Source organism: Dipodomys spectabilis, unplaced genomic scaffold (genome assembly GCF_019054845.1).
Source record: "Dipodomys spectabilis isolate Male_0828 unplaced genomic scaffold, ASM1905484v1 ptg000098l, whole genome shotgun sequence".
Classification (NCBI taxonomy): domain Eukaryota; kingdom Metazoa; phylum Chordata; class Mammalia; order Rodentia; family Heteromyidae; genus Dipodomys; species Dipodomys spectabilis.
In genome coordinates, this window is record NW_024870775.1 from 7394967 (window position 1) to 7416145 (window position 21179).

At 46.7% G+C, this 21179-nt stretch overlaps 2 protein-coding genes across 7 annotated transcripts in view; both read right to left on the bottom strand.

Annotated features, from left to right (window-relative positions):
- Positions 1-223: 223 nt before the first annotated feature.
- Positions 224-21179, bottom strand: part of LOC122113692 (zinc finger protein 655-like) — a 30777-nt gene continuing 9821 nt past the window's right edge. For 4 of the 6 annotated variants that reach the window (XM_042686766.1, XM_042686761.1, XM_042686762.1 and 1 more), the window contains 2 exons: positions 19378-19482; positions 15379-18904 (listed from right to left, as the gene is read on the bottom strand). In XM_042686766.1, the coding sequence (XP_042542700.1) occupies positions 17535-18904; positions 19378-19482 (1475 nt within the window). In that variant the 3' untranslated portion in view covers positions 15379-17534. Of the gene's footprint in view, positions 235-15378; positions 18905-19377; positions 19483-21179 lie in introns of those variants that run through there. The other 2 variants (XM_042686763.1, XM_042686767.1) reach the window with 2 other exon arrangements.
- Positions 1749-7916, bottom strand: Tmem225b (transmembrane protein 225B). Its single transcript, XM_042686770.1, has 5 exons — positions 7709-7916; positions 6350-6496; positions 5600-5737; positions 2966-3174; positions 1749-1906 (listed from the first exon to the last, which is right to left on the bottom strand). Exons 1-4 carry the CDS (start codon positions 7914-7916, stop codon positions 3002-3004), a joined length of 666 nt encoding a protein of 221 aa, XP_042542704.1. The 3' UTR covers positions 1749-1906; positions 2966-3001.

A 21179-nucleotide genomic window follows, 5' to 3' on the forward strand; every position in this document is an offset into this window, starting at 1 on the left:
CTGAGCGGGCCTCGCCTGAACGCTCCGCGAACCGGAAGTAGGTGGCGGAGGCTGTCGGACAGGTGCGCAGGGAAAGATAGGCCACTTCCGTTTCCCCTCTAGGGCGCTGGGAGGTCTCGGAGGTGCGTCTCGATGGTCTTGCGTCACCGCCATAGGCTCCGCCCTCCGGGCTGACGGCGGCGCGCAGGTTTCCCGCGCGGGCTCGGCAGTGGCTCTGCTGTGCCTTGGCCCCTGCTTTTCTCCCGTGGATGGGGTTCAGTGTGTTGCACGGGTCTGTTTTGCGCTACAGTGCTTTAGAAGAAGCGTAGAGGGAGGGAGGGTGGGATAGAGGAAACACTGGACATCTATAGGGCTCACCAACCAGGCAGGCGCCTGGAGCACAGGGTGTGTGTGGAAGGGAGGGAGAGGCCGGGAGCCCTTGGTGAGTGTGTGCTGTAATCTGGGAAGGCTTCCTGGAGGAGCAAGACAGTTGAAGTGTGGACCCAGAAGTGCCAGGAATTGGTGTTATTTCCACATCAGCACGGTCACTACAATGTATGGCTGCACTAGCATACAGCACACACTCTCTCCTGCCTGTAATCCTAGCTGCCTAGAAGGCTGAGACCCAGAAGATTGAAGTTCAAAAATTCCTCAATACGCCATTCGCAAAATAAGCAGGAAAAAGGGTCCGGAAGATGAATCAAGTGTTACAGTAAGCTGAATGAGCATATGGTCCTGAGTTCAAATCTCAGTACCAAAAAAATGAGTTTTAATTACTTGAGAAAATTTCTGAGGGAATGCATCTGTACATTATCCTTTTGTATTCCAGTCCTGGGGCTTGAGCCTGAGGCTGTCCCTGAGCTTTTTTGCTTAAGGCTAGCACTCTTACCACTTGAGGCATAGCTCCACTTCGGGCATTTTTATTAGTGATTAATTGAACTGAACTTGAGAATCTTATGTACTTTCCTGAATGGGCTGGCTTGGAACTACAATCCTCAGATCTCAGCCTTCTACATGATCTACAGGTACTGTGCTCTTTTTTTCTTGTTTTGCTTTGGTGTCGGTACTGGGGCTTGAACCTGGAGCCTTTTTGCTCAAGACTGGTCTGCTACCATTTAGGCCACACTTCCGTTTCTAGTATTTTGCTAGGTAATTAGAGATGAGTTTCATAGACTCTTCTGCCCAGGCTGGCTTTGAACCATGATCCTCAGAACTTAGCCTCTTGATACCTGGCTTATCATCTTGATTGTGGTGACGGTTTTTACTGAAATATTTGTCAAATTTTGTGGAGTTACATACTTGGTGTGCAGTTTCTTGTCAGTTCTACCTCAATAATGCCACTACCTTTACCATTACTAGGGCTTGAACTCACTGGGGCTTTTTTCACTCAGGGCTAGCACTCTACCACTTGTGCATGCCTTGCAGTCCAGTTTTTTGTTCATTATTTGGGGATGGAGTCTCTCAGACTTTCCTGCCAAGGTTAGCTTTAAACCTAGTCCTCAGATCTCGTAATTCCAATAAGAGAGAAATAGTCTGAGCATGCAGGAAACCTCTGGCCATCTTTTTGGTCATTAGTCAGGGTACCATACATGTAGGGAGGGAAAGCTGCTATGTTGGTAGATGACTTGCCTTTACTTCTCCTATATGCACAGACTTAATTAGGTTCAAGCTTCTGGTCCCAGGAGACAAATTTTTGCCCCCTTTCTCAGCCCCAAATCTCCCCTCCTCCAAATACATATTGGGGAACATTTCCTGTATTAAGACATGCATTTATCTAGGAACATCACTTTTTAATATCAATGCAAATCCTGTGAATGGGTCTACTCTATATGTTGCTTTAAAAATCTCACTTCCTTTGATCATGTAATAAATATTCTTTCATCTCCTCCTTGCCTCCAGCCTTGGTTTTTAAGGTATGAATCAACACCTGAAAATAAAGAAAAAAGTATAAAGTTACTCAAGCCAGGCACTGGTGGCTCATGCCTGTAATCCTAGCTACTCAGGAGGCTGAGACCTGAGGAACACAGTTCGAAGTCAATCTGGGCAGAAAAGTCCCCATGAGACTTACCTCCAGTTAACCACTCAAAAACCGGAAGTGGTGCTGTTGCTCTGGTGGTAGAGTGCTAGCCAAGAACTACTAATTGTATGGAGGAGAAAGACAGTCACTATAGCATGAGGGAAGTGGAGGTTTAATTTGACCCTCAGAAGTTCCTCAAAGGGCTGGGCACTGGTGGCTCACGCCTGTAATCCTAGCTACTCAGGAGGCTGAGATCTGAGGATCTCAGTTCAAAGCCAGCCTGGGCAGGAAAGTCCATGAAACTCTTATCTCCAATAAACCACCAGAAAACCGGAAGTGGTGCTGTAGCTCAAGTGGTAGAGTGTTAGCCTTGAGCTGAAGAACTGAGGGACAGCACTCAGGCCCAGAGTTCAAGCCCCACGACTGACAAAAAAAAAAAAAAAGTTTCTCAAAGGCAGCAGAGAGGCTGGGTGCTGGTGACTCACATCTATTATCCTAGTTACCCAAGAGGATAAACCCTGAGGATGGTAGTTCAAAGCCAGCCTAGGCAGGACAGTCCATGAGAACCTTATCTTTTTTTTTCTTTTTTTCTTTTTTCCAGTCATGGGGCCTGAACTCTGGGCCTTAGCGCTGTCCCTCAGCTCTTCAGCTCAAGGCTAGCGCTCTACCGCTTGAGCTACAGCGCCACTTCTGGTTTTCTGGTGGTTTATTGGAGATAAGTCTTTCATGTACTTTCCTGCCTGGGCTGGCTTTCAGATATTGGCCTCCTGAGTAGCTAGGATTACAGGTGTGAGCTACTGGCGCCCGGCGAGACACTTATCTTTAACCAACAAAAAGCCAGAGTAGAGCTGTGGCTTAAATTATTAACATAGTTACAGCTGAGGGACAGAGCACAGGCCCTGAGTTCAAGCCCCAGTATCAGAGAGCAGCAGGAGAGGAGAGTCATGTACACTAGGAACGTGTACTCACCCGGCTAGAAAGAAGGGTAGAAGGCGATATCTTGGGCTAGATAACTGTTTCTTCCTTCAGCAGTGTCTCCTTCTTTATGGAACTCAGGTCTCCTCCCAAATTCTCTAGCTTCTCCAGGTGTGGAGTCCCCTGGGACTGCTCAGTGTTCTGGGAAATGGGCAATAAATGGCAGCTAAGGCAGGTTATTTCCTCAGAAAGGCAGATGGCACCTAGGTTAGAGCAAAAGCTTGGGTCAGATTGGAGAGGAAGAGTACAGAGCTCAAAGCTCCCTCCTGTAATGCAAGCCCTCTCTGTCTTGGGGCCTCCTTCCATGGCTCCCCCTCCAGAAGAGTGCCTCAGAAATAGAATGAGTGCTTCCAACCACAGGAATACCACCACATAGATGGAAACCATAGATGGAGAGTGGGAAAAAATCTTATCAGGAAAATCCAGGCTTCTTGATGCCTAGCTCAAAAGGCTCAGTAAAGTAAAACAAAAGGACAAAACAAAAAAGGATGTTCATAAAATCAAAATGGAGGGGCTGGGAAGGTGGCTTAGTGATAGAGTGCTTGCCTAGCATGCAGTAAGCCTTGAGTTCGATTCCTCAGTACCACATACACAGAAAAAGCCAGAAGTGGGGCTGTGGCTCAAGTGGTAGAGTGCTAGCATTGGGCAAAAGAAGTTCAGGGACAATGCCCAGGCCCTGAGTTCAAGCCCCAGTACTGGCACAAAAAAAAATTAAAATTTTTTTTTAAATAAGTAAATAATAAAAGCTATATTAAGGCTATTTTTTTTGTCCATCATGGGGCTTGAACTCTAGGCTTGGGCACTGTCCCTCAGCTCTTCAGCTCAAAGCAAGCGCTCTACCACTTGAGCCACAGTACCACTTCCAGTTTTCTGGTGGTTTATTGGAGATGAGTCTCATGGACTTTCCTGCCTGGGCTGTCTTTGAACCAAGATCCTGAGATCTCAGCCTTCTGAGTAGCTAGGATTGCAGGCGTGAGCCACTGGTGCCCGGTCAGGCTAAATTTTTTTTTAACTTACATTTTCAGCATTACAAAAGAACAGATACTCTCAGCAGAAACCTAGCACAGGCTCATGCCTGTAGTTCTAGCTACTCAGGAGGCTGAGCTCTGAGGATCACAGTTCAAAGTCAGCCTAGGTGGGAAACTCTGTGAGACTCTTATTTCTAATTAACTAGCAAAACAGCTGGGAGGGGCCTGGACTTCAAAGCTCAGGACTATTAATAGCCAGGTGGCAGTGGCTCACACCTATAATCCTAGCTACTCAGGAGGCTAAGATCTGAGGATTGCACTCAAAGCCAGCCCAGGCAAGGAAGTCCATGAGACTTTTATCTCCAATTAGCTATCAGAAAACCGGAAATGGCACTGTGGCCCAAAGTAGTAGAGTGCTAGCCTTGAGCTGAAGAGTTCAGGGACAGCATCCAGGCCCAGAGTTCAAGTCCCACAAACAACAACAAAAAAAATCTATTGAAATATAAGCAAACAACAAGAGAATATAAAATGACAAGACTTACGACAACACTTATAGTTATGAAAATAGGTACAATAAAAATCGTAGCTGGTGGCTCACGCCTGTAATCCTAGCTAATCAGAAGGCTGAGATCTGAGGATTGAGGTTCAAAGCCAGCCCGGGCAGGAGAGACCGTGAGACTCCTATCTCCAATAAACCACCAGAAAACTGGAAGTGGCGCTGTAGCTCAAGTGGTAGAGCACTCGCCTTGAGCTGAAGAGCTGAGGGACAGCGCCCAGGCCCAGAGTTCAAGCCCTACGACCAACAAAAAAAAAAAGTCGTAACAGATGAGACAAGGCTAAACAGCAGCTGGGTAATACAAATGTGAGCGGGACCTAATAAAGAAATGAAACAAGAAGGGAAAAGGGTAAAAATGCTGAAGGATGTTGAGCATTGTGGTACATGCCTGCATGTGGTACATGCTTGTGGTACAAGCATTCTGGAAAGGAAGGCAGGAGGGTCATTAGCTCAGGAGCCCAGCCTGGGATATACAGAAAAACAGGCAAGACAGTGTAAAAGAGAGGGCAGATCTTTGGAAGTGTTTATTTCTAGACCCAAAAAGGATGAGAAGAGGAAGCCTAAAAATGGGGCACACGGCTCAAAGTGCAGAGCAATGCTGCCCCATAGAACTTTCTAAAGAGTTGGTATTTCCTCCACCTCCTGTTCAATGCAGTAACCACTATACTAGTCACCTATGGTTACTGAAAATATGAAATGTGCCTTGTGAAACTGAGGATGTGGGATGTATTAATGGGCTGGGGGAGGAGATACTAGGAGTTGAATTCAGGGCTTGGGCACTGTCCCTGAGCTTTTTTACTCAAGGCCAGTACTCTCCCACTTGAACAACAGCTCCACTTCCATCATTTGCTGGTTACTTGGAGATTAAAGAGTCTCAGGGACTTTCCTGTGATCCTCAGAGCTCAGCCTTCTGAGTTGCTAGGGTTACAGATGTGAGCCACCAGCGCCCAGCCATAACTGAAATGTTAACTTATTCCCTTTTAGTGAAGTGAAATAGTGTGTGTCATAGGGCTACAGTATGGAAGGATGAAGCTCAGAGACAATCCTTGAGCAGCTTTGTAACTGTGGCCAGAGGGCAGGCAGCAGGCAGCCCTGGGCACTCACCAGCCACTAGGAACAGCAGGATACCACAAGCCAGGACGTAGTACGGCCACTGCACAGAGAACTGCGTGGGAGTGGGCTTCGACCTCAGATCCCGGATCTCCAGGGCATGCAGCAACAAGGCCAGGAATGCAGAGGCCCCTGCGGGGCACAGGGAGGTGGCCTTGCTCTCCCTGTGCTTCCTGCCTTTGTCCCAGCCTCCCTCACAGTGAGTCAGATGTAGTGTGGCTCCTGCTTAAAGATACTTCTATCCTTACCTTCCCAGAGCCAGCACCCACCCTCCTTCCCAGCTTATCTCAAAGCATGCCCCTCACCTCCAGGGCCTGTGCCGTCACACATCCCTTTGCTGATCCCTCTGCATCTGGGTACTTGGCTCACATCTGGCTGGGCTCCCTGGGTGTCACAAGCCAAGCTGATTTTCCCAATGCCTGTGTTCAACCCCTTGCCTTGGCCCAGGAATTCCTGGGATGGGGCCTTCCTCTACCTTCTAAACATCAAAGAGCCCAAAAGGCAGAGACAGGCTCTTCCATTCATTAATTCCAGAAACAGTCACCTCTCCTTATACTAAATAATTCACTCAGAATTCTCTGCCACTATGGCCTCCCTAACATGGAACCCCAAGCCAACAAGGTCAGAGCTGGAAATACAGTGTTGAGAAAATCCTAAACTATGAGAAGGCGGATGTGGGGCCTTAATGATGTCTTTTTTCTCATTGCACTCCTCCCAGGTTCTCCCAAAAGATGGGGTCCACACCTGTGCAGAAGCTGATGAAGGCTGACAGGACATTGTGCTTCCGGGTCCTCAGGAGGAACTCAGAGGCGGTGGAGACCATGAGGAAAGTAGTGAGGAATGCTAAGACAACTGCAGAGAGCAGGAAGACTCGGCCAAGGAGGATGTAAACTGCAGGGGAGGGAGAACCAGGCTGGAGCTCAGGACACTGGCCCCCAAAGGACAGAGCCCCCCACAGAGCCTGGCACGATGACCCCAGGGCCCCTCACTACTCTCAGATCTAACATATGACCTTGGGACCTAAGCTGTAACCTGTCACTTCACCCCCAAGAATGCTCTGGTTCACCAGATTGCTTCCAACAACATGGAAGTGTACATTAAAAACAAATTAGAGGGGCTGGGAAGGTGGCTCAGTGGTAGAGCACTTGCCTTGCATGCCTGAGGCCCTGGGTTCGATTCCTCAGCACCACATAAGCAAAAAGAAAAAAGCCGGAAGTGGCGCTGTGGCTCAAGTGGTAGAGCGCTAGCCTTGAGCTGAAGAGCTGAGGGACAGCGCCCAGGCCCAGAGTTCAGGCCCCACGACAGGACCAAAAAAAAAAAAATTAGAGGCTGGGTGCCACCTGTAATTCTAGCTACTTAGGAGGCTGAAATCTGAGGATTGGGGTTCAAAGTCAGTCTTGGCAGGAAAGTCCATGAGACTTTTTTTTTTCCCATGGGGCTTGAATTCTGAGCCTGGGCACTGTCCTCAGCTCTTAAACTCAAGGCTAGTGCTCTACCACTTGAGCCACAGCGCTACTTCCTGTTTTCTGGTGGTTTAGTGGAGTTAAGAGTCTTTCGGACTTTCCTGCCTAGGCTGGCTCTGAATCTGGATCCTCAGATCTCAGCCTCCTGAGTAGCTAGGATTACAGGCATGAGCCACAGGTGCCCAACTCCATAAGACCCTTATCTCCAATTAATCACCAGAAAGCTGCAGGTGGGCCTGTGTCTTAAGTTGCAAAGTGCTAGTCTTGAGTGAAAAAGCTCAAGGACAGCATCCAGGCCTTGAGTTTGAGCCCCAGGACTGGAAGAGAGGAGAGGAGAGGGGAGGAGAGGGGAGAGAAGGGGAGGGGAGGGGAAGAAGGGGCCCAGACAGTATTCAGCCACATAGATCATCCCTGGCCTAAAGTGAGAGTTTGTTCCTGCACAATGGGTCCCAAGCCCAAGGAGAACCATAACTTCCCAACGTTTCCCAGCTTTCCACATTCACTCCTCTTACCCCCAGAGTAGAGACATGTTCTCATAGCTTAGTAAATTTGCCCTCCATCCCTAGGGCCCTGTTCCCTCCCAACCCCTGCCCCTACTGGCCAATCTCCCTTCTCTTCCCTCTCCCCAGCTTCTCCTTACTAGATAGGGGTCGGGGTTTCCAGCATTTGATATGGAAGCAGTTCTCAAACAGGCCACTGAAAAACACTTCCTGGGTCTCCTCATTCACAAGTCGCACCCAAAAGGGAAAGATAGAGACCAGCAGTATGTGTAGGTAACCCAGCGTGGTCAAGATTGGGGCAATGGCCCAGGCGAATCCCTTCCTGTCCTTGTTCTCCAAGCTGAGCATCACCTGGGGCAAGGAGAAGCAGGGCAGAGGTAGGACATTTCCTGCACATGGAGTAGGTGGAAAGAAGGTCTAAGGGTAGAAGAAGGGTTTGGCAGTCAGGTGAGGTTCCCTGGACTCGTCTCTGCTTTGCCTAACTCTAGAGCCTATACGTGCATACTGCCAACTGCTGCTGACTCACTGGCTTGTGTGTTGGACATACTGTGTCCCACTGCCAGCAGAAGGACCTTGCCACCTACCTCCTCTTCAGCACCCTTCCTCAGTGGCCTTCTGACCACAGGAACCTGAGAGATTCCAATGGGTTGGGGGTAGAGGAGCACCTGGCCAGGAGCCTTATGATAAAGAATGGGGACACCCCTCCACCCTCACCCCCACACCCACATAAAATCTGCACGTAATTTCAGTGTTTCACACGCTAGGCCTAAAAGCAGAGTTCTCAGTTAAGGAGTTCTCTTCCATCAAGTCCATTGTCCCAGTTTATCTTCTCTTTCATAGGTCTGTAAGATCTTCTCTCCACTGTTAGACCAGCCTCACCACGTCTTGAGTCATCTCAAGGAATTTTGCTCCAACTCTCTGGACCATGGCCTCCTCATTTGGAAAGGGGGGGGTCATAAGACCTGCTCCACAAGGCCATTGGGGAGACAAAGGAGGAAACATACATGCAAGTGTCACAACCCGTGCTCTGTGCTCACATCCCTGGTTAAACTTGGGGGTCAGGACAGGGGTGGAGACATCTAAAATCCACATCTCCCCTGCAGGAAGAGATGACAAGGTAGTCGCAACTTGGGGCCATATTTGCTGCACCAGTGTGCTTTCCTCTCCGCCTTGTGGAGCAGGCAGTGTGAGGAAGGAGGACTGTCTGTGAGGGAAGATCAGTGGATGGAAAGGAGGTGGCTGGAAGTCCCCAGCTAGCTTCAAGGAGGATAGGCCTGGTGCCTTGGTTCTAGCTCCTTCCTCCCCCTTTCCCACAGTTCTTCAGTACTGTATCGTTGCCTGTCACTGAATCTCTGACTTTGTCATGGCTCAGTCACATCAGCCCCAGGATCTCAGTCCTCCATTGTGCCATGGTGGCTTGGGCTGGAGCGGAGCAGGGTCCCAGTGAACGGTGGGGAATCTCCCATGACAACTGTTTTCTCTTGGCTCACCACAAAGCATCTAGAGGGGACCTCCATCCTTCCCTATTCTCTTCCTTCTCCAGCCCTCTCCAGCTCCAGCCTTGAGCCTGGACCACTTCCTCCGGTCTGTCCCTCACTCACGAAGGTGTGCAGGCTGCCATCTGCCTGCCTTCCTGTCCCCCACCCCAGTGCCTCCTGGGAACATCCGAGCTTCAAGGGTGTGGCTTGCTCCAGCCACTCTCTCCATGCAGCCCACCCTTACCCGTGGTTCCCTCAACAAAACCCAAGTGTGCACTTACTGACAGTCCCATGCCTATGGAGGGATGAAAACAGACAGGTCTCCTTGCGTCTTGGTTAACTGCAGATGGGAGAGACACGAAGAGGAACCGTGAGTTCCTCTCCCTAACTTTGGGTGCCCCCCTCCCCCACCCAGTTCCTCAGTGGCCTGGGCGGAGGGGATACCATGCTGATGGCCCTGGAGGTCCCTTTCCTCATCCACAGGGCCGTTTTCCAGACCCTCATCTCCACCCCAAGATAGGCCCCAGACCCGCCCTGGGCATCCCCATCGCTCCCGGGGTCTCTGGGGAGGGAGAGGAGCAGGTCTTCCCTCCAGGCTGGTTCCCCATCTATCCGCCTGCGCCCACCCGGGTGGTCCGCCCAGAGCTTCCGTTGGGTTCGTTCTCTGGGGATCCCCCGGCTCAATCAGGCCCTGATGCTGAGTTCCTCCACCCCAGACGCCATCTCCGGGCCCTGGGAGGATGGGGGACTGGGCCCCCTGCGCCACCGCCCACTGCTCACCTGCCTAGGGAGGCACTGGGCCTCAGCAGCTGGCTCTGGGGCTCCGTGAGCAGTACCGGCCTCTCTCCCAGACCGGTGGGGGTCGGGGTCACCCAGAGCTGGATCTGAATTCCAATCCCCACTCTGCTGTGACTAGCAGGGTAAATTACTTCTCCTTGAGAGCCAGTTGGGTCTTATTTGTTACAACAAACAAACATGAGAATAACAATGGTAACCTGCCCCATGGATGGCTGGGGGGGGGGGGGGGGGCAGTACCCAAGCAAAGGTATAGCTAACTAAACCACTGCTGCCACCTGCAAGTGGAAGGAGGCCCAGAGTCTCTGATTCCCCAGGTCCCTTACTCATCACCCCCACCCCGGCCCCCATGCCTCTGATGCCCTGCAGGCCCCCTGCTTCCCACAGTCAGTGGAGGATCTCCTCTCCCAGAGGCTGGTCTTTGGGGTTTGTATTCATTCCATTTTTCTTGGTGCCAGTCCTAGGACTTGAACTCAGGACCTGGACACTGTCCTAAAGCTGCTTTTTGTGCCCAAGGCTAGAGCTTTACCACTTGAGCCACAATTCCACTTCAGGCTTTAAAAAAAAAAAAAAAAAAAACTAATTTGAGATAAGAGTCTCTCCGATTTGTCTTCCCTGGGCTGGCTTTGAACTGCAATCCTCAGATCTCAGCCTCCTTAGTAACTAGGATTACAGGCACAGGCATGAGCCACCAGCGCCTGTCATCAAATTTCCTACACTGCCCTTCCACCTGGCCCAACAACCTCTCTCTTTTTTTTTTTGTCGGTCGTGGGGCTTGAACTCTGGGCCTGGGCGCTGTCCCTCAGCTCTTCAGCTCAAGGCTAGCGCTCTACCACTTGAGCTACAGCACCACTTCCGGTTTTCTGGTGGTTTATTGGAGATAGGAGTCTCACGGTCTCTCCTGCCCGGGCTGGCTTTGAACGGCGATCCTCAGATCTCAGCCTCCTGAGTAGCTAGGATTACAGGTGTGAGCCACCAGCACCTGGCTTCCTTTTTCATTTTTTTTTTTTTTAATTTTGTTGGTCATAGGGCTTGAACTCTGGGCCTGGGCCCTGTCCCTGAGCATTTCAGCTCAAGGCTAGCACTCTATCACTTGAGCCACAGTGCCACTTCCAGTTTTCTGGTGATTAATTGGAGATGTCTTATGTATGTTCCTGCCCAGGCTGGCTTCCAACTGTGATCCTCAGAGCTCAGCCTCCTCAGTAGCTAGGATTACAGGCGTGAGCCACTGGCGCCCAGCTCATTTTTTATTTTTATTTTTTGGGTCCAGTCGTGGGGCCTGAACTCTGGTCTTGGGCGCTGTCCCTCAGCTCTTCAGCTCAAGGTTAGTGCTCTACCACTTGAGCCACAGCGCCACTTCCCGCTTTTTTCTTTTTGCTTATGTGGTGCTGAGGAATCCAACCCAGGGCCTCATGCATGCAAGGCAAGCGCTCTACCTACCACTGAGCCACCTCCCCAGCCCCATCATTTTTTCTTTTTAATGGCTATACCCTAGATAATGGTGGGAAGGCTGACTGAAATAAAAATGCTGACATGAACAGATCAGTTTCATTTCCCATCAGCTGGTGGTTGACCTGTCTGTTTTACACCCACAAGGCAATCCCTTTGGGTTTGAACCTGGAGAGAAAATTGCATCTTCCCTAAGACAGGCGAAGTAGAATGGGTTAGGAATCAAATCTTTTCCTGGCACTGGTATGGCTGAGTTTATTAATTTATTCATTTTCTGAGCCTCTGCAAAGACCATGCAAGAGTTTTGTCAGTGCTGCTGTGGCTGTGCTCTGCCATGCAGAGATGGGCTTTCCTACCTTGTGATAGGTCTTCAGATCTTTTTGTTTTGTTCTCTAAGTCAGTAGTCTTGTACAGGGCCAATTCTAAGCATAAGCTTAATCTTGAGCCTGTGGTCTGTCTGAGGGTCATGGGTAGGTCAGCCTCTCACCCTGGCTTTAGCGGCTCCTGCTCTGGTGATGAGCCTATGGACTGTGGGGCATCAGGAAGCCCTAGGTTCTCTCTCTGATGATGCAAGTCCAGATCTCTATAGTCTTTGGAGCAGGGCTTGGGATGTACAGAAGCCTCAGGAAAGGGTGAAAGAAGGGACAGAGAGGCAACAGTGAAACTTCTAAGCAGCACCCAGCTCAGAAGCAAGAAGCTCCACGCCTTCTCCAGGAGAGATGCCCAAAGGGTACAGCCAGCCAGCTCAGCACCAACTGCCCAGGAGGGACCTGCTGAAACCAGTATCAACCTGCACCAAGGATCTGCAGACCTACCCAGCCCTCAGAAGTCACTCCGACTCCACAGGCCCCAGCTCCAGAGACACAGGCACTCCCAACTCTGGGAACCTTCAGAACCTCAGGGTCCTCCATGAGCACTTCCGGCTCCCTCTGGGCAGCTTGGAAGTCTAACTTTATCAAATTCCACAGTGAGCCAGGGTCGTCTTCTGTGTCCACCTTTACTCAAGGAGGGATTGAAGGCAGATGGTTGCCTTCATACCTACCTTTAATGGCCTGAGGAGACCCATAGTTAGTTGGTGGCCATCAGATTCCTTCTTGCTATTGCCCCCATCCCATCCGTCCCTCAACTTAGCCATCTCCACCTCCCTTGGAAGTCACAAGGCCAAGCTGATTCTGCAAGGCCTCCCTCCAGCCAATCCTCTATACCCAGCCCCTTCCAACTTTGTCTGAGCAGCCTCCATGGACCAAATAGGCACAAGAGCCTTTGAGAAAGGCCCAACATCCAAGCAGTTTACCATAGGCTTACCAGAGGCCTACTTGATAGATCAAAGCAAGAAAAAAGGTCATTTGTTCAACTGTGCATAAGGGAGTTCCTGTTCATTTCAAAAAGAGCAGCCAACAGTTATGGAGCATTGAGTCTTGTGTGTGTGTGTGCGTGCTGGTCCTGGGGCTTGAATGCTGACAGTTTTGTTGTTGTTGTTTGCTCAAAAATGGTGTTCTATCACTTGAGCCACAGCTCCATTTTTAAGTTTTCTTTTTTTTTTTGGAATGTGGCTTAGTGGTAGAATGCTTGCCTAGAACACATGAAGCCCTGGGTTTGATTTCTCAGTACCACATAAACAGAAAAAGCCAAAAAGTGATGCTGTGGCTCAAGTGGTAGAGTGCTAGCCTTGAGCAAAAAACTCAGGGACAATGCCCAAAAAACTCAGGGACAAGTCCCAGGAGAAGGAAGAAAGAAAAGAAAGAAAGAAAGAAAGAAAGAAAGAAAGAAAGAAAGAAAGAAAGAAAGAAAGAAAGAAAGAAAGAAAGAAAGAAAGAAAGAAAGAAAGAAAGGAAAGAAAGAGAAAGAAAGGAGAAAGGAGAGAGAAAAGAGAGAGAAAAGAGAGAGAGAAAAGAGAGAGTCTCATGGGATTTCCTGCCTGGGCAGGCTTCAAACCATGATCCTCAGATTTAGGATTACAGTCGTCAGCAACCAGCACCCAGCTCTCCCATGCTTTTTTAAAATATAGGGTTGAGCTCCTTAAGAACCTTGTTCTCAAACTTTCTCTACTGGGTGATGACTAACATATCTGAGGCCTGGATACAGTCTCAAGGTTGGGGAGTGCACAGCTGCTCCCACACCATTCCTAGGGTTGCCATCTTCATCTGTAGGGTTCAGAGTTGACACCCCCTTTGCTTCAGACTCTCCATGGTACTGTTGTGGCGCTCCCCATGTTTCATTAGGCCTCTATTTCCATTCAGGAATGCAGCTTGATTTTTTTTTTTTTTGGCCGGTCATGGGGCTTGAACTCTAGGTCTGGGCGCTGTCCCTCAGCTCTTCAGCTCAAGGCTAGCGTTCTACCACTGGAGCCACAGTGCCACTTCTGGCTTTTTCTGTTTATGTGGTGCTGAGGAATTGAACCCAGTGCCTCATGCTTGCAAGGCATGCACTCTACCACTGAGCTACCTTCCCAGCCCCTGCAGCTTGATTTTTCCTGTCATTTTGCTCCACTAGGGTAAGAATGCATGCCCATTACACCAAGCTTGGTTAGGAAAAGCTCAACAATTCTGGGACATAAGAAATGCAAATGTGGGGGCTGGGAAGGTGGCTCAGTGGTAGAGAACTTGCCTTGCATGAATGAGGCCCTGGGTTCGATTCCTCAGCACCACACAAGCAAAAAAGAAAAAAAGCCGTAAGTGGCGCTGTGGCTCAAGTGGTAGAGCACTAAAGTTGTAGAGCACTAGCCTTGAGCTGTAGAGCTGAGGGACAGCTCCCAGGCCCAGAGTTCAGGCCCCATGACCTGAAAAAAAAAAAAAAAGAAAAAAAAAGAAATGAAAATGTGAAACTAGCAATGGGAGTGGGGATGTTTGAGCAAAGCTAGGAATGTGGAAGCTTTCCAATTACCTGTCACCTTTGTTAACCTGTCAAATGACCAGTCTGTTTCAAGGAGCTTAGATTAGCTTTACATGTGCATTCACTTCTAGCATCCCAGAAAGCCCTGGGAGCTTCAGCATCATTTGCAGATGACAATATCCAACTAATGAGGATGTAATAGGACATGAAGAGCCATCAGAATTAAGTTCTCAGAGTTCCAAGTTGTCCAGTAACACCATCACCATGTCAATGAATAGTTTTGGAGTCAAACAGATTGGACTTTATGCCACTAACTTAGTGAGATCCAATTTAACTTTTCTACACCCCAGCTCCTCTACAAAATGAAGCAATTAATTCAGAATTGTGAGAATTAAGTTTAATCTGTACTTACATATGTGTGCATGTAGCCAGGTGGTGGAAGAAAATAAATGTTCCTTTACAGCAGGGGTGGGGAACATCAGGCTGCAGACTATGAAAGACCCTGAAAATGATCAGACACACAGTGGACAGATGTGTATGCTCCTGGTTGGCTGCACTTGGCTGTTTGCCTGAATTGATGATTTTGTAAGGTCAGTGGATAATATCAGAAATATTCAAATGGGCTTTGGGAGAAAAAAGGTTCCCACCCCTGCTCTATGGGCTTCTTCTCGCCGCCTCCCCTTCAAGAACAGAGACAGGACACAAATTTACATTGTATTGCACCAATTAAATAACGTGTCCTCAAAAAATATTTGGGCTTCTTTTCAAGTATATTTTTTACTTCCAAATTCCCCCACATTTTCCAAGTTCTACCAAAACTGCCAAACTTCTGGGCGCCCATGGCTCATGATCACAGTTCGAAGCCAGCCTGGGCAGGAAAGTCCTGTGAGACTCTTATCTTCAATAAAGTACTCAAAAAAAGCTAGAAGTGGTGCCATGGCTCAAGTGGTAGAGCAGTAGAGCACAAAGAGGCTCAGGGACAGTGCCCAGGACTAAGTTCAAGCCCCAGAATGGGCAAAAAAAAAAAAAAAAAAACCCAACAACTGTAAAACTTATTTACTCTTCTACAATACACAACAATCAAGTTAATAACCCATTAGATCCTGAACACTGAGCTGAGTTCCTGGGGGTAGGGGGGTGGCTATGGAAAAGCATGCTATAGGATCCATTCTTAATGAGAAGCAAAATTGCAGTCAAGGTTATTCCATATTCCCAAATGCTTTCAGCTGAGGCCTTCAGATTTTGTTTAAAACAGATCTCAGAATATCAAGCACACCTTTATTCAAGTACAAAAGCACATTCCTAAATCAAATGCATACATGTGATTTTTTAAAACATATTTTTCTATTTAGGGATTAATTCTGTCTCATAGTCACCAGAGAGGAAAGACTATTGGTCTCTACAAGAGTATACATGTGTGATAGAAAAAAAACAAAACAAAACCCAAAAACATGCATTTTTCATTTGCTTTTACATTTAGATCAACTCACAGCCTTACCTTGCCCTGATGGTGTCTTATGCTTGCTGACAGCAAAGAAGTAAAATACAGTGGCAGAGCTATTCTAGAGGTTAGCCACAAGAGGCTTAGAGAAAGAGCAGTATCTTTTTATATATTGGTTTAGAATTCCTAGTGAGTATTATAACATCTAAATATGAAAGCCCCAATTGCTTGACTGACAACTCAAAGTTTAAGTAACATTTGTCTTATTCACAAAATGTTCTAAAGACTAAAATGGAAAAACAACAAAATGCTTTGACAACAGCTGAAGAATCATGAACTCTTTAGGTATAGACCATGACACCAACACCCGTGATTTTTATTAATCAAAAAGAGCCATGTTCTTTTATATGGCCTGTAAATTCTACAACATACAAAAATACAGGCATGGTAGCACATGCCCAAAGAACCAGTTACGTGGGAGGCTGAGGCAGGACTGACAAGAAGAGGGGGGAGTTCAAACAGATAAAGAAGCAATTCTAATGGTTACACTTTTACCAAGAACAGACCTGCCACTTTCTTGAAATACTGCTCTAGAAACAATACAGAACAGCAACATCTTTGTTGGAAGGCCGTATTCATTTGCAATGTTCTCATTTCCTAGGTCCGTCACATTTTCCCTATCAAAAGCAGACCTGAGCATTTTGCTGGCCTTCAATAGAAGCATATAGAAGAATTCTAAACTAACACATGCAGAATAGGCACTGAATGAATACAGCTAGGTCACCAGGAGCCTTCCTGGCTACCTTATGTCCTTATTTCTTAGAGGGCTGTGGATGCAGAAAAGGCAGCTATAAACTTGGCATCACTTCAAAATATCTAATGGCCTGCTGCACGAAGGGAGATTGAATTCTCTGTCCTTGTGGATGGCTGGTGTGGAAATCCCAATTCTTAGAAAACACCAGACCAGCAATACCAAATTGGAACAGCATATGTACTAGTGAGGAGCTTAATAGGAAGTCATCACTTGAAGGTGCTTAGGAGAATGCAGAAATCGACAGGAATGTAAGGGTTGTAACTAGAAAGGAGCAGGATGTAGGATCCTCAGAAAAGAGCAAGCCTAAGAGTCTGTACTAGGAGAACTTGGGCCAAGAACATCATGGAAAGCTAAGTGAGCTGCTTTTCACTCCTGGCATCTTAAGCCTGGTGCATTGACAATATCCTACAGAAACCGAATAAGAACCAATTTCAAAAAATATAAATTGTGTATAGACTATAGTAAAATAAAAATAGCTTATGAGTCTGTAAATAAAATTCTCGTACCTACTTAGAACACTTAAATTAAAAAATGCCATATGAAAATAGGACTGCTTTCAGCAAGTTACCTTTCAGACTAGATTCATCTGCCGTGAAAAAAGACTGGGACTAAATACGAACAACTTCATACATGAATAACAATTTTCTCTCCAATAAGTTGAGGTTGGGCAAAGCCTGAAATACTTGCATTCCATCAGAACTTCATTTGGTATACAAATTCTGATCATGGCCTGACACATACACTGTACTCCAATGACTTCTCTGGGGCTATATTAGATGTTCAATGAGCACTGGGTTATGAGTGAATATCCTCACACAGAAACATTTATTACATTCATAGGCTTTCCATATGGCATGAAGTTGACACTCAAGGTAGCTTCTTTTACTGATGGCTTTTTCATGTTCAGTTCAGTAGAGGAATTTTATTCTAGTACCAATTCCCCAAATGTGGAGAATTAACCACATCCAATACATTCATCAGCTTTCCTTAGTAGTGTGGATTTGCAGGAGCCAATTAAGTTGAACAATACTCAAATACTCCCAATACTGGTCACATTCAAAGGGTTTCTCTCGATGTGAATTCTGCTGAACAAACTTGAGCAGTGGCTGAGTGCTTTACCACATCCAGTGTGGACATAACTTCATCCCACTGGGAATTCAGAGGGTGAAGGAGGCTTGAACTGGACTAAGTGCCTGCCCATGTTCACTGCATTCATAAGGCTTCTCTTTGGTCTGAATTCTCTGATGTGGAACAAGATGTGCTCGTGGACTGAAGTTGTTTTCCCAGGCCTCACAATCAAAGCCTTTTTCTCTGCTGAGAATTTCTTGTTGCAGGGTAAGATCTGAGCTGTGACTGAAACTTTCCTCATCTTCATTCCGTTCATAGGCTTTCTCTTTCCTGTGCATCTTGTGATGCTGAATTAGGTATGAGGTCTGACTGAATACCTGTCCACACTCATCACACTCGTGCGCTTTCTCTCCTGTGTGAATTCTTTGATGCTGAATAAGATGGGAATTCAATCTGAAGTCTTTTCCACATTCTTTACAAGTATAGGGCTTTTCTCTGAAACGAACGCCTCGATGTTTCACATAGGCCAACCCACACTCATCATACCCATAGGGTTTCTCTTGATGGTGGATCCTCTGGTGTTCAACCAGGTAAGAAGTATGACAGAAGTCACGGCCACACACACCACACTTGCAAGGCATCTCTCTGTGCACTCTCTGATGCTGCGTGAGATGCACGCTGCGGCTGAAGACACGCTCACAGCTGCTGCATTTGTATGATTTGGCTTTGGTGTGAGTCTTCTTATGCTGAATTACATCTGAGCTTTGACCACCGGATTTATCAGATGTTTCACATGACTTTTCAGATACTTCACATTTATAGGGCTTTTCTCTAGCGTGTATTCTTTTATGCCGACTGAGACTTGAACTCTGACTGAAAGACTTATCACATTCTTTACACTTGTAGGGTTTCTCTCTCGTGTGAATTCTCTGGTGTCTGGTGAGGGCTGAGCTCTGATGGAAGGCTTTCCCGCACATGTCACATTTGTAGGGTTTCTCAGTGGTAAGTGTGCTCTCCCATTTGCTAAGGTGGGAGAAGTCCATTATGCTTTCTTTATATTCACTACTTTGTGAGTTCTGTGTTAGACTTATGTGTTCATGTTTATCAGCAGCTGAGTTTTGGTTAAAGTTCATGTGGAACTTACTGTCATCGACAGTCTGTATTCTAAGAACCCTCTGGTCTGTATCAAGAGTGGAGTCGGCACAGAAGCTCTTCTCAGGGTCGTTACACTCGCTGCTCTTCTCGCTGGCAGAGGTTTTCTTGCTGATAGTTATTTGCCTAAACTCTCTCTCCAGGAAGAGGAATTTCCTTAGGATCTCCTGAAGCCTTTCTAATCTGTCCTCAGACCCTTGTGCTTCTCTGGTCTCAGGAGCCTGGGCAATGTCCTGTCTGGGTCTTCCTACTCCCATTTTGTCTGAACGAACTTCTTCCAGATTGTTTTCTTCTCTGGCTTCTCCATCTGATAAAAAATACAAATAGAAAATTCAAATGCAATCTGTACTCTGCCCTTAAAAAGAACCCCAGATAGGAACAAAGTAAGTAATTTAGTATCTATGAAGATCAGAAAATTTATTTACTCTGGAAAACATGCACAAAAGTTTAACAGCAGACATAAGGGCATGAAATGGACTGAGAAAAATGGCAGAAATGGGGGGCATTTCTTGCAGAGTAAAAAAATATCTAGGCAAGGTGTTTCAAAAGCAATAAAAGGGAAATAGTGAAAAGAATTTTAGACAATTTTGAATAGGGACCAAGTATTACTTGTACCAAAGGGGTAAAACACACAGAACACATCAGCCTAAACTGCAAAGAAAGCAGATGCTCTCCATTCAGGAAGGCAGAGCTCTGTTTTGAGTATCAAAGCAGCCAAAACATGGCTCAGTACTTAACTTTATATCCCTAAGTCCATTTGATTAATTCTGCCTTACTCACCTGAGCAGTCATCTCTTAAGACTTCTCTATCCTTAGTTTCAGGATCAAAGACCTGTAGATCTTGTTGCAGCGGGGTGATCTCATCAGGCTTAGAAATTGGAAATCCTGCTCATAAAAAAGGAAATGGGATGTGGCAATTTATCCTCAGAGGCTACACCAGCCACATTTTCTTTTAACTGATAACTAGCAGAGAGAAAAGGGAAGTTCTGCGAAGACATTAATACAGAAGGTTTGGAGAGTAAGGACGACAAAGATGCTCTACAAGGAGCTCAGATTCGTGCTCTTTTGTAGGAGGGGTGAGCTAAACACAGCACAGTGAGCTAAACTGTGGCAAAAAAAAAAAAAGTACATATTTCAAGGACCAACCTCAAGGAATAGGGAGCACCAAACCACAGAGGAATTAGTTTTCTGGTTCTCCTTTTGCACAACAGGGTTAATGACAGACTAAAAACACTATTTCTTTCTTCTTTTTTTTTTTTTTTTGGTCGGTCATGGGGCTTGAACTCAGGGCTTTGGGCGCTGTCCCTGACCTCATATTTCTTCAAGGATAGTGCTCTACCACTTTGAACCACACTATCACTTCTGGTTTTCTGGAGGCTAATTGGAGATAAGACTCTCACAGACTATCCTACCCAGGCCAGCTATGAATGGAAAAGCCAAGTGAGAGTACAAGGCCCAGAGTTGAAGCCCTAGTATTGCCTCATGCATGGGTGTGTGTGTATAAGTACATACATACATACACACACACACCACAAACACATACACACCATAAACACACACACACCATAAACCACACACACACGTGCACACACACAAATACACACCACCAATTAATGTTTAATCATCCTGATTTGGTTACTGAATTAGCACAATGTATCAAAGTATCCAATGAAAATATACAAATATTATCTCAAAAACAATTTTTTTTGGTGCCAGTCCTAGGACTTGAACTAGGGTCTGGTAACAGTCCCTGAGCTCTATTTTTTTTTCCCCCCTCAAAGCTAGTACACTACCTCTTGAGCCACAGCTCTACTTCCAACTTTTTGTGGTTAACTGGAGATAAGAGTATCATGGAATTTCTTGCCCAGGCATATTTTGAACCATGATCTTTGGATCTCAGCCTCCTGATTACAGACATGAGCCACTGGTACCTGGCCTCAATTTTTCTTTTTTTGTCAGTCATGGGGCTTGAATTCTGGGCTTAGGCACTGTCCCTGAGCTCTTCAGCTCAAAGTGAGTGCCCCACCACTTGAGCCACAGCACCACTTCCAGTTTTCTGGTGGTTAATTGGAGGTAAGAGTCTCACGGACTTTCCTGCCCAGGCTTGTTTTGAACCATGATCCTTAGATCTCAGCCTCCTAAGTAGCTAGGATTACAGGCATGAACCACCAACCCCCAGCTAAATTTTTGTTTTTGTTTTTTAAAAGAAATTATTTGTTTCAGTGCACATGAGGAAAAAAGAATATGGTCCACAAAAGTTAGCTTACAGTTTTGCTTATTCAATAAGCATTTTTGGAGAACATCTTATATGCCAAGCATGCAGGTGATGAGATCCGTGCAAAAAAGTCCATCTCACACTAACTGCAGAGACAGCTGTAAATAATTCAACATTACTACAATGTGGAAATATGATAAAAGTGATCACTGCAAATGGGGAACCATGGTAAAGAGGTTGTCAGCAGAAAGGGGACACAAAAACAATAGTGATCAGGGAGGAAAGAATAAAATCAAAGTATGTATGTATGAAAACAGCTTAATGAAACCCACTAAAAGCTATTAGAAAGGGGCAGTAAATTAAGAAA